The sequence below is a fragment of the Dromiciops gliroides genome, chromosome 3 (assembly GCF_019393635.1).
Source record: "Dromiciops gliroides isolate mDroGli1 chromosome 3, mDroGli1.pri, whole genome shotgun sequence".
Taxonomy (NCBI): domain Eukaryota; kingdom Metazoa; phylum Chordata; class Mammalia; order Microbiotheria; family Microbiotheriidae; genus Dromiciops; species Dromiciops gliroides.
Window position 1 is genome coordinate 568318909 of NC_057863.1, and position 13186 is coordinate 568332094.

General features: G+C 41.4%; 1 protein-coding gene across 1 annotated transcript; it reads left to right on the forward strand.

Moving 5' to 3' along the window:
• Positions 1-924: 924 nt before the first annotated feature.
• On the forward strand, positions 925-12791 carry NUDT15 (nudix hydrolase 15). Its single transcript, XM_043994125.1, has 3 exons — positions 925-1133; positions 6583-6779; positions 12242-12791. The coding sequence occupies exons 1-3, from the start codon at positions 964-966 to the stop codon at positions 12379-12381; spliced, it is 507 nt and encodes a 168-aa protein (XP_043850060.1). The 5' UTR covers positions 925-963; the 3' UTR covers positions 12382-12791.
• The last annotated feature ends 395 nt before the right edge of the window (positions 12792-13186 follow it).

A 13186-nucleotide genomic window follows, 5' to 3' on the forward strand; every position in this document is an offset into this window, starting at 1 on the left:
TGTAGTTCTATAAGGAGACATGATGGTCCCTGGGATTCAGCAAAATCACTTTGGTGGCTGGAGAATGAATTGGAATGGGGCTAGCAAGGTTATGCCAACAGTCCAGGTGTGAGGTGATGAGGGGCTGCACTAGAGTGGTGGCAGGGTCAGAGAAGAGAAGGCAGTGCATGGTGCACATTCGAAGGCGGTTGCAAAGGTGAAATTGACAGGCCTCGGCAACAGGTTGGATTTGGGGGGACAGGGGTGGGAGGTGGGGTGAGATGGTGAGGAATACAGGATGACTATTAAATTGTAAGCCCGAGAGGCTGAGAGAATGATGTTGACCTCTACAGTGATAGGGAAGGTAGCGGGAAGGGGGGTGTTTGGGGGAAGATTAATTGCTGAATAAAAATGACCCAGGACTTTAAGTTAGGGTGGACCTGGGCTCAATTTTGTTGTTTGTTTGTTTGTTTTTAGTGAGGCAATTGGGGTTAAGTGATTTGCCCAGGGTCACACAGCTAGTAAGTATTAAGTGTCTGAGGCCGGATTTGAACTCAGGTCCTCCTGACTCCAGGGCCGGTGCTCTATCCACTGTACCACCTAACTGGACCTGGGCTCAATTTTAACGCCTATTCAAGCATTAAATAGCTGCGTGACCTTGGACGAGTCACTTAATGTCTCTAAGCCTCAGTTTCCTATCTGTAAAGGGCTGAAGCTCTCCTAGAACTCACTGTCCACCCCAAGGATGAGGGTAAGGGTAGGTGTAAGTACATGACTCCTATGACGTCCGCCACCCCCACAAGTACTCCGGAGAAAAGAACTCTTCCCAGGACCCCAGCTTGACCCGCCTCCCGCAAGGTCCGCAGCGCGACAGAGATCCCCGGGCCGCGCGAGCCCCTGGCGTGCGATTGGCGAGACCTGGGAAACGTCACTTCCTGCCGCGGGAGGAGGGGAGGAAGCGCCATTTCAAATGGTTCCGTGAACATGGATCCGGCCACCAGCAAGGATCCGGGCCGGCTGCGGCGGCGGCCGGGGGTCGGCGTTGGGGTGGTGGTCACGAGCTCCAAGCACCCTCGGTGCATTCTGCTAGGGAAAAGGAAAGGCTCTCTTGGAGCCGGCACTTTCCAGCTTCCCGGGGGTCACTTGGAGTTCGGGTGAGTTGCTTCCGGCGCGTCTGACGTCACCTCCTCGCGCTCCGAGGAGTAGGGGCTGGGCGGGGCTAGAGTGACAGCTTGTATGTTCTGAGGGCGCTTGACTCGTTTAATGCTCTCACCACCGCTAGGTCATGTTTAGTGTAAAGATTCTCCCCGACTTGTCCTGTGATTAGAATTCCCACTGCAGATTTCCACTGGGCTAGAAAACATCACATTTGTTGTTTGGTCGTTTCAGAGGTGTTCGACTCTTCGTGACCCCATTTGGGCTTTTCGCGGTAGAGATATTGGAGTAGTCTGCCATTTCCTTCTCCAGCTCATTTTACGTACCAGGAAACTGAGGCAAACAGGGTTATGTGACTTGCCCAGGGTCATCCAGCTAGTGGCTGTGGTCTGATTTGAACTCAGGTCTTCTGATTCCAGGCCTAACACTCCACTGTACTGCCTACTTGCCCTGCGCTATATAAATGATATCATCATCATCATTATTCTTTCTTTTTCTTTTTTTTTTTTTTTTGCTTGGCAATAAGGGTTAAGTGACTTGCCCAGGGTCACACAGCTAGTGTGTATCAAGTGTCTGAGGCTGGGTTTGAACTCAGGTACTCCTGAATCCTGGGCCAGTGCTTTATCCACTTCACCACCTAGCTGCCCCATCATCATTATTATTAATAGTAAAGTGCTTTGTACAGTGCCAGGCACATGGTAGGCAGTATATGTTAGCTATTATTATTCATTGTAAAGGGGTAAGCACAGTGCTTAGCATGTATTAAGTATTATGTAAATGTTATTGATTTTTAAAAGCTTGGCACCGTGCCAGGCACATTGTTGTTCAGTGGTATCCAGACTCTTCCAGATGCCATTTCCTTCTCCTATGGATCAAGGCAAACCAGGTTAAGTGATTTGCCTAGTGCCTCACAGCTGGAGAGCATCTGAGGTCATATTTGAACTAAAGGCTTCCCAGCTCCAGGCCCAATGTTCTATCCACTGAGCCACCTAGTTGTGTTACTCCTGTTCAAATAATTCAACTCTCAGTGTTGAATGAAATACATGTAATAAAGCATTCACATCCTATCTTGGAAACAGTGTGCCAAGATCTGGAGATAATAATAAGGCCATCCTTGCAACATGAATGAATCCAAATGGAAACGAAGTTCTTGAGACTAGAAGTGAGAGAGAACAAGGAAGAACTCTGAAGGATGAGATGAGCAGGACCAAAGACACAATGTAAAAAGTGGCAACAACTAAGAAACAACTTTGTTTTGTTTGGTTTTTGATGGGGCAATGAGGGTTAACTGACTTGCCCAGGGTCACACAGCTAGTAAGTGTCAAGTGTCTGAGGTCAGAGTTGAACTTAGGTCTTCCTGAATCCAGGGCTTTATCCACCGTGCCACCTACCTTCCCCCCCAAGAAATAACTTTGAAAGCTGCAAGAACTATGAGCTGTGCGATGATCCTTTAGTGATATGAAGGCACCCGAAGGACATTTGAGGGATATATAGGAGAACAGAGGGCAGAAAGTGTGGGGCAGGCATGTAGGACAGCAATCACTTTGGCCAATTATTGGTACTACCCCAGAAGAGAATACTACAAGATTGTAGAGAACTTTGAATGCCTGTGGTAGAGATGGATGGATTTAATTGATCAGATCGATTGTGAGACGTCCCAAAAGAATTACAAGACTAAGTTACTCAGTTTCCCAAGTTTTATTAAAGTACTGTGATGACCACAGGGAGAACACCTAAGGAGAGAGGTGTTTTGAATAGGAGGATGAAAATGGTTATATTTATAGTGAGAAAAAGTAGGTTATCTCCTCATTATCTTAATCTCCTTGTGGGAGGTTCTTGGGAGGTCTTATCCTAATTTGGACTTCCTGGGGTCCCAAGACAACCTCCAAGGCAGGTACCTTTTCCCCTGGAGGTGTGGTTTGGGGGTTTACACATCATAAGGTGAACCTAAGGACACATTTGGTCCTTTCTATGCATGTTCCTAAAGACATGTTCAAACATGCCAGACCCAGAGGGTCTCTGTGTTTATGATATCTCTACTTAAGATCTGGTTTCTAAGTGTCTTGTCATCTAGGAATATTAATGGCTATTAATGGTTGATGGTACCTAGTTACTGTCTAAGCTTCTGTTGATGGTATTAGTTGGTAGGGATGAACCCTCTTGGTTACTGTAAGAATACAAACCTTAGTATCTCTGTTAACCCTTTTAGGTACTATTGATAACTCAAGTCTTAGGTTTGTCTGTTAACCCCTTTTTGCCTCCTTCATCATGCCCAGCAAAAGATTTTAAACTTTTCCTACTGGAAGGCACAGAAGATAGCCTAGTCACAAGGAAGTTAAATCTAAATGTTTTTTTCCTTTGGGAAAGGTAACCTTTGCCTTTAGAGGCTTTTAAAAAATCAGGCTTCCCATTCATTTTGCAGACCATGATCAATGAAAAAAGCATGTATTAAACTGTTCCTGTATGCCAAGCTTTGTGCTAACTTTTGAGATGCAAAAAGATTGAGAAAATCCCTGCTCTCAAGTAGCTCACACTCTAATTGAAGGAGATAACATGAAATGAAGAACAGTTGGAGGGTAGGTAGAAGGGTTTGGAAGTCTTGAGTATCAATGGCCAAGTGGCTCCAGGGTCCTTAAGGTGCAAGTGATCAGCTAGCTTTTGCTTGAAGACCTCCAGTGGTCAGGCAGGAGCCCTTCCATCTCCGGAGGTGGCCCACTTTGGGACCTTAATTGGTAAGAGGCTTTTCCTTTAGTTGAGCCTAAATTTGCCTCTGTGTAGCTCCTAGCTCTGCCCTCTGAATCTACACTAGGAAGTTAAATCACTTTCTCCCCTAGCCCCCTCCTACCTTTCCAGTCTTCTTACTTACACCTTCCTCCTCCACATACTCTTTGACCTGGTGATGCTGGTTTGCTGGCTGTTCCACAAACAAGACACTCCATCTCTCAGCTCCAGGCATTTTCTCTGGCTGTCCCACATGCCTGGAATGCTTTCCCTCCTGCATTCTAATTACTGACCTGGATAGTTTCCTTTAAGTCCCAACGAAAATCTCACCTTCTACGAGAAGCCTTCCCCAACCTCTCTTTTTTTTTTTTTTTTTTTTGCAGGGCAGTGGGGGTTAAGTGACTTGCCCACAGTCACACAGCTAGTAAGTGTCAAGTGTCTGAGGCCGGATTTGAACTCAGGAACTCCTGAATCCAAGGCCGGTGCTTTATCCACTGCGCCACCTAGCCGCCCCCCCCCCCCAACCTCTCTTAATGACAGTGCCTTCTCTCTGTTAATTATCACCTATTTATCCTGTATATAGCTTGCTTTTTTTTTTTTTTAAGTGAGGCAATTGGGGCTAAGTGCCTTGCCCAGGGTCACACAGCTAGTAAGTGTCAAGTATCTGAGGCCCGATTTGAACTCAGGTCCTCCTGAATCCAGGGCTGGTGCTCTATCCACTGTGCCACCTAGCTGACCTATAGCTTGCTTTGTATAAAATTGTTTACATGTTGGGTCTCCCATTAGACTGTAAGCTCTTTGAGGGCAGGGACTGTCTTTTGCCTCTTGCTATATCCCTAGCACTTAGCACAGGACCAGGCACATAGTAGGTGCTTAGTAAGTGTTAATTATTTGATAACTGAACTTTGGGCAAAAGTTTTTTTATCTATAAAATGGAAGATTTGGACTGGATGATTCTTCAGTTTCCTTCCAGCTCTAATGTTTATCTTTGACTGATGAACTAAAAACAATCATATTTAAGAAGAATTAAGCCTAATCTCAGTGTAGTCAATTGGGTTGACCCAGGAATCACTAAATTTAACTGTATGGTGGACAGTTGTAATATTAGAAAGGTGAAGGTGACTTGCTGAATAAACTGTTTCTGGGTATTGACTTTAATGGATATGGTAAGGTAGATGATTTTTAAAAATTGAACTATTTAAACAAGTTTTAATATGGAAAGGTGTAATAATTATTCACTTCCTAGAATGTAGAAGTTAATTAAATAAGCTTTAAAGATATATAACATTAATAGTCAAGACATATTAATATAGACCTTTTTGCCAGAAGCAATACCTTCCTTAATGATTAGACTAAAAATAAAGATGAATTGTCTTCAAAATCCAAGATATATATGTGTATGTATGTGTGTATATATACATATATACATGTATACATATATATGGACTAGTGTAATGGCTGTTGATCAATTAATGTCCTTTAGGGGATTACCATTTGGTTCATCAGATTAATAATGCATTTGGTTTACCTCATAGTAAACTCTCAGCACAACAAAGGGCATTTTAAAAATAGCTATAGGAAAACAATTAAATATAAGTGAGTATACCTGTAGGTCATCAGTCTTTTATTAAGTGCCTTTTATTAAGTGCCTTTAATAAGTGCTAAGCACTCCAGATACAGGAACAGGAGTGAACACAGACCCTTCCCTAAAGAAATTTACAGTTCAGTTAGGCAAAACAACATGTATAGGTATACACAATATGTATAGGTATACACAAAATACAAGATAATTTTCAGTAGTAGCTAACAGGCAGGAGGATTAGAAAAGGTATCATGTAGAAGGTGGCATTTGAGCTGAATCTTGAAATAAGGTAGGGATCCTAAAAGAGTGAGAAGGCACATTCCAGATATGGGTGAGAACCAGTGGCCAGGCATGATAGGAGGTAGAGGGCCATGTGTTTAAGAAAGGAAGAAGGCTAGTGTGCTTGGACTAAAGTGTGTGTTAAGAGGAAACGGTAGGAAGGGACAAACTGAGAAGTTTGTATTTAGTCCTAGAGGACATTGGTAGCCACTGGGGTTTATTGAGTAGGGGGTATGACTTTATGAAAGTCACTTTGGGTAGCTCTGTAGAGGATGGATTGGGAATGGAGAAAGATGAGTCAGGGAGACCAATTAAATGGAGTGAATATACAAAAACATTTATTAAGTGCTTATATGGTAAAAATTTATGCTAAGCTTTATAGTAAGTGCTATACTTACTATAAGTAAGTATAGGGTACAGATGGAAAAAAAAAGATGAGATCATTCCTGCTCTCAAGGAGTTCACACTAATTGGATGAGACAACACATAAAAGAAAGTTTAGCTACAGAATGAATGGTAATACCCAGAAGGCCCAAGTAGGTGGAGATGAGGTGGATGTAGGGCCCTAGTATGTATGCAGTTGGGAAACCTCCTGAGGCTTAGAGGAGAGTAATTTGTCCAAAATAAATACAACTAGTAAGTGTCAGGGCCAGCTTTTGAACTCTGATTTTCTGACTCCCAAATTCTGCTTGGTTTGTTTATTTTATTACAGGGTCATGGTGGGTTTCTTGGTGAATGTATCATTTTGAGGTTTTTTAACCAATTAAAATAATTCTTGCTGTACTGAAAAGTTTCTACTAAAATTTTCTAATGAGCGTTCTATAAATCAAAGTAAACACCATAGTGTATTTCTGTTGTCTTTCTAGTGAAAGCTGGGAAGAATGTGCTGAGAGGGAAACCTTGGAAGAAGCTGATCTTCACCTGAAAAATGTTCGATTTGCTTCTGTGGTGAATTCTGTGAGTGAGAAGGATGATTACCATTATGTCACTATATTGATGAAAGGAGAGGTGGACATGACTTATGATTCAGAGCCAAAGAACACAGAACCTGAAAAAAATGAAGGTAAGTTGGATTTGTAGTGACCTTTATTCTTTTTTTTTTTGGTGAGGCAGTTGGGGTTAAGTGACTTGCCCAGGGTCACACAGCTAGTAAGTGTCAAGTGTATGAGGCTATATTTGAACTCAGGTCTTCCTGAATCCAGGGCTAGTACTCTATCCACTGTGCCACCTAGCTGCCCCGACCTTTATTCTTTAGGGACAGAGTACAGTCTTTCTCATTAGATTACTAGGTTGTCTTACTGGCTGTTGCCACTGTTTTAGCCAGTCATTTAAATCCCTGTCTCAGCTACCCTCCTGTAAAATAAGAATTGCAGCACCTTCCTCTTACAGAGAGTATGTGACTAAAATAAAGAGAACTTCTACTTACTTAGCACTTTATTCTTCACACAGATTTAGAATCAGAGCAACAGATAGGGAGACATGTTTATCTGCCTTATCCTAAATTGAACAGTGACAAGCCCTAACTCTTTAAGGAATGAAGGCCCTTATATACAGGTGCATTACACATAGGCATTAGCCCAAGCAGTGGCTTACACAGAATTCAATTGTGATTTATTTAGAGTATGAAAATAATGCTGCTAAACTGTAGGTAATAATTTGAATTCAAGTATATTTAAGTTTATTACCATTCAATAAAGTTGTATACTTTATTTCAATCCTTTTATGGATCTCGAAGTCACAGAGGCAGGAGGAGCCAAGTTCCAAATTCCTTCCAACTCTAAAAACATAAACCCCACTCTTAGAATTAGCAGGGTAATGAGCTCCTTGTTTCTAGTATCTGTGGGAATAATTGGATGCTGTCCAATGGGCCTTCGCTTTTAGCCCTTAACAGCTTAGCCAACATAGACCACTATCGTAGCCTTCTAACTGGTCTTCCTGCCTCAACTCTCTGCCCACTCCCATTCATTCTCCACTCAGTTGCCACAGTGATTTTTCTAAATCAAGGGTCTGACCATGTCACCCCCCACCACTCCCCAGCGTCCTGAACTTCCAGTTGTTCCCTTTTACATTAGGATCAAATATAAAGTTCAGTGTTTCTCATTTAAAGTCCTTCACAACCTGGTCTCTTCCTACCCTTCCAGCCTTCTCTCACCTGAATCCCTTCCACATAATTTATAATCTAACTGCAATGGCCCACCTGCAGTGTCTCAAGCATGACCCTCCATTGCCATCTCTGTGCCTTTGTCCCTTGTCTAGATTGCTCTGCCCCCTCATCTCCACCTCTTAGTTTCCCTGGCTTCCTTCAGGGCCTAGCTCAAAACCCATCTTTTGCAGGAGGCCTTTCCTAGTCGTCCATACTCTTTACCTTCATCTCATCTCTATCTGCTATGGATTTTGCTGTTTACAAGTTGTCTCTCCCATTTGAATGTATGCATCCTGAGGGCAGGGATGGGGTTTTTGCCCTTCTTTGTATCTCCAGTATTTCGCATAGATCCTGGCACATAGTAAGAGCTTAATAAATTCCTGTTGACTGCCTGTCAGATGAGCAGAGGATACCTTAAATTTTCTCTTTTCTGAAAATGGCAGTGCCATCTGGAGGTGGACATGCTATTTGCTCCTGTATTTGACAGTTATGCTGTAGTGAACAGAGCTTCCTCACCTTCTGGGACATCATAGCCCTAGTAGGTAAACAGATAAGAGCTCTAGATCAGCCAGGGGCTAGTGTTACATCTTCAGGCAGGCCGGCTAGTGGTTGTCAGTATATTATATATACTAGTGATACATTTAACTCATTATTCTGGACATCATTATCCTGCCTCTATCTCCTAATCTTCTGCCTTCCCTCCCCGCCCCCCCCCCCCAAAAAAAAAAACAAAAAGTTGGGAAGGGTAAGATGAAAAAGGAAGATTACATTAGCTAACCCCAGGTCTAAGAATTAGCGAAAAATGAGGTTAGTTTTAAGCAGTCACTTTCTCTCAGTTAATAGAATTCACAGAATCTAAAAACTAGAAGGGAACTCAGACCATCTGCTCAGTGCTTTCTACAATATTCTCAACAAGTGGTTTTTCAGCCTCTGCTTAAAGACCTTGAGTAAGGAGAAACTCACAGTCTCCTAAGGTAGTCCCAAAACAAGATTAACAGTCTTTTCCATTTGACAGCCCTTCAGATATTTGGACAGCTATGATTTCCCCTTTTAAACTTCTCTCCTCCAGTTTAAACATCTCCAGTTCTTCAGCTGGGCACATTCTTCAGTCTGCTGAAGAGCCTGATTGATTGCCTTTTCCTGGAAAGCCTTCAGCTTCTCTGTTTCTGAAAATATGATGCCCAGAACTGAACACAATTCTCCAGATGTGGTTTAACTAGGTCAGAGCACAGTGAAACTATCTTCCATCTCAGTTGAAGACTCTGCCCCTTTTAATGAGGCCTAGTGTGTAGCATTAGTCTTTTTGGTTGCAATTTCAAATTATTGATATATCCTGAGGTTTACAGGCTACTACCCTACCTCCCCTACCCCTACTCCCCCAGGTCTTTTTCTTTTTCTTTTTCTTTTTTTTTAATGAGGCAATTGGGGTTAAGTGACTTGCCTAGGGTCACACAGCTAGTAAGTGTTAAGTGTCTGAGGCCGGATTTGAACTCAGGTACTCCTGACTCCAGGGCACTGCGCCATCTAGCTGCCCCCAGGTCTTTTTCATAGGAATTATGATGTAGCAACACCTCTCTTATCCTTTATTTGTGAAGTTGATTTTTAGAATCCAAGTACATTACTTTATGTTTGTCCTATGAAATTCATTTTATTCAAATGAGCTCATTATTCTAGTCTGTTGACATTATCTTGGATCCTAGCTCTGTTATTTATATTAGCTATACTTGCAAGCTTTGTCATCTGCAATTTGGTCACTGTGGCAAATATGCTTTCATCCAAGTCATTGATAAAAAATGTTGAATAGTTTGGAACCGAGGCCAGATTCCCTGGATCATTCTACACAAGATCTTCTTCCATGTTGTTAATGACTACTCTCAAATCTGGTCAATTCACTGGTTCTATATGATAACTAAATATAATACCTGTCTTCTATATGTTCTAAATGTACTATCATCTAACCCCATCTGAAACATAAGAGTAGCATGAGAGATCATTATTTTCATTATTTTCCTGGAACTAAGTATACTATGGAATTACCCTAATCTACTAGTCTCATTACCTTTCCAGGCATGACCTATTTCTTGATGGAGACATGTCAGTTCTTAGTAATCATTACTTCCTTATTAATGTGTTCTAAAATTTTACCAGGAATAGGAGACTAGCTTACTAGCTCATAGCTTACAGATTTCACTCTTTTTTGAAAATGGAGATCATTTTTAGTCCTTTTTAAAAAAATAATACTTAATGTTTTCCCCCAATTACATGTAAGAACAATTTTAACATTTTTTTTTTGAGATTTTGAGTTCCAAATTCTCTCTGTCCCCCACAACATTTCCCCACCCTTGAGAAAGCAAGCAATTTGACATAGGTTATACACATATAGTCATGCAAAATACATTTCCATATAAGTCATGCTGTGAAAGAAAAATAAACAACCCCCCCCTCCAAAAAAAAAAAAAGTAAAGAAAAAGTATCTTCTATCTGAATTCAGGCTCCTTGAGTCTTTTTTCTGGAAATGGACAGTACCTTTCTTCATAAGTCTTTCAGAATTGTCTTGGATAATTGTTTTGCTTAGAATAGCTAAGTTATTCATAGTAGATCATCATACAATATGGCTGTTACTGTGTATAATGTTCTGGTTCTGCTCGTTTTACTTTGCGTTGGTTCATGTAAGTCAGATTTTTCTAAGAACATCCTTCTTGTCATTTCTTATAGCACAATAATATTGCATCATAATCATACCACAACTTGTTCAGCCTTTACCAAATTGATGTACATCCTCTTAGTTTCCAATGTTTTACCACCACTAAAATTGCTGCTATAAATATTTTTGTTTTTATCTCTTTGGGATAAAGACCTAGTAGGGGTATTGCTTGGTCAGAGAGTATGCACAGTTTTATAGCCCTTTGGGCATAGTTCCAAATTGTTCTCCAGAATGGTTGAGTCAGTATACAACTTCACCAATAGTGCATTAGCATTTTAATATTCCCACATCCCCTCCAACATTTATCATTTTCCTTTTCTGTCATATTAACCAATCTGATAAATATGTAGCAGTAGCTCAGTTATATTATTGCAAAATATTAATTTCATCATATTCTACTGAGATGGCCCCAATAAAGTTAACTAAAGAAATTACATGTTCAGCCAGTCTGCTCTAAAAAGTGATTATTTCCTAATGCATTATTGGTGGAGTTGTGAATTGATCCAACCATTCTGGAAAGCAATTTGGAATTGTGTCCAAAGGGCTATAAAACTGTGCATACCCTTTGACCCAGCAATACCGCTATTAGGTCATTTTCCCAAGGAGATCATGGAAAGGGGAAGAGGACCCACATGTACAAAAATATATATGGCTGCTCTTTTTGTGGTGGCAAGGAATTGGAAATTGAGGGTATGCCCATCAATTGGGAAATTACTGAACAAGTTGTGGTATGTGAATGTAACGGAATGCTATTGTGCTGTAAGAAACGATGAGCAGGCAGATTTCGGAGAAACCTAGAAGGATTTACATGAACTGATGCTGAGTGAGATGAGCAGAACCAGGAGAACATTGTACATGGTGTCAACAGCATTGTGTGTTGATCAACTGTGATAGATTTACTTGACTCTTCTCAGCAATGCAATGGTCCAAGATAGTTCCAAGGGACTCATGATGGAACATGCTCTCCAAGTCTAGAATAAGGGAAGTGTGGAATCTGGATGCAGATTGAACCATACTCTTTCTATTTTTTTGTTTTTCTTTTTTGAGGTTTTTCCTTTTTGCTCCGATTCTCCTTCTCCTTCTCCTTTTCCTTCTCCTCCTTCTTCTTCAGCAATGGGGGTTAAGTGACTTGCCCAGGGTCACACAGCTAGTAAGTGTCAAGTGTCTGAGGCCGGATTTGAACTCAGGTACTCCTGAATCCAGAGCCGGTGCTTTATCCACTCCACCACTTAGCCACCCCTTGTTCCAATTCTTCTTACACAGCATGACTAATGCAGAAATACATTTGATGTGGTTGTGCATATAAAACCTGTATTGGATTACTTGCTGTCTTGGGGAGGGGGGAGGGAAGGCAGGAAGGGAGCAAAATTTGAAACTAGAAATCTTATGGAAACAAATGTTGAAGGCTATCTCTGCATGTAACTGGAAAATAATAAAATACTGTTAAGAAAAAAATAGATAAAATTATAAATAAAAAAAGAGAAAAAAGGTGATTTTTCCTTAGGGTATTCATTTAAGTCAGAAATCCTCTTTGTTCAAATTAAATTATGGCATCACTGTTTTATTTATTTAGGCATTCATTTTTAAATTTTTGGTGCAATTACATGTAAACTTACCACCATAAACATCTTTTTCCTCCCAACTAAATTTTTTTTTTAATCATTTTTCTGTTTTCCAGGTTGGGAATGGGTTCCATGGGAAGATTTCCCTCCACTAGACCAGCTTTTCTGGGCTTTGCGCTGTTTGAGGGAACAAGGCTACAGTCCTTTTAAGGAAGAATTGAATCATCTGGTGGGCTACAAAGGAAATCATCAGTAGATCACCTGTTCATCAATCAATTATTTTTAGTAGGGAAAGTTATAGAGTATACAAAAAACCCTCACATGTTCTAGAAAAATAGTGACGCTTCTGGTTGAAGATCAGTGGCTTACTTATTCTGGGAGCAGAGTAAGGGAGGCAACATTAAAGGAGAGTTTGCCTCAGAGTGAGGAAGACTTGGACTCAACCACTTTGAAGGTTGTGGCTGTTTGCCACCTCAGAGTATATAGACTTGAATTGGGATGTCATGGGGAACTCCCATGAGGGAGTCCTCCCCTATGGTCCACTCCCTCCTCCTCTAACGATTGGAATGACGCCACCTGCTGGAGACTTACTGTAGAAGAGTTCCACCCATGAAGCGAAGGTCTTTGAGGGCAAGACCAGGAGTCTCTTCTTTGGCATCAGGAAGTGACGCGGGCTAGTGGGAGGAGGGAGGAAGAGACTGGCGCTCGGTCTCGCGCTCTTTCCTTGGGACTCTGGTGGAGAGCGGAGCTAGAAATGTGCTCTCCCTTTAATAGATAGGAATCTAGGCCTTTCTCTCTCTTTACCAAATTCTTATTCTCCTTAATAAATGCTTAAAAGTCTAACTCTTGCTAAAGCTTATAATTTATTGGCGACCACTCATTAGATATTTTAGACAGACTAGCTAGAATTTTAGCCCTTAACACTCCCTACCTTAATGCAGGTCAGCACCTTCTCTGTTACTGTGGTTTTAGAAAGTTGCGTAGAGCTATTAGAGGGGCACAGCCAGGAAGGGTTTCTTAGAGATTGCACTTGAACCCAGGTCTCAATCTGTAAAATGAGA

Excerpts from the sequence above, each read along its gene's own strand:
- NUDT15 (XM_043994125.1), top strand. The coding sequence starts at position 964 with ATGGATCCGGCCACCAGCAAGGATCCGGGCCGGCTGCGGCGGCGGCCG. Across the intron at positions 1,134-6,582 it reads GGGGGTCACTTGGAGTTCGG|TGAAAGCTGGGAAGAATGTG; the intron begins GTGAGTTGCTTC and ends TTGTCTTTCTAG. Across the intron at positions 6,780-12,241 it reads AGAACCTGAAAAAAATGAAG|GTTGGGAATGGGTTCCATGG; the intron begins GTAAGTTGGATT and ends TCTGTTTTCCAG.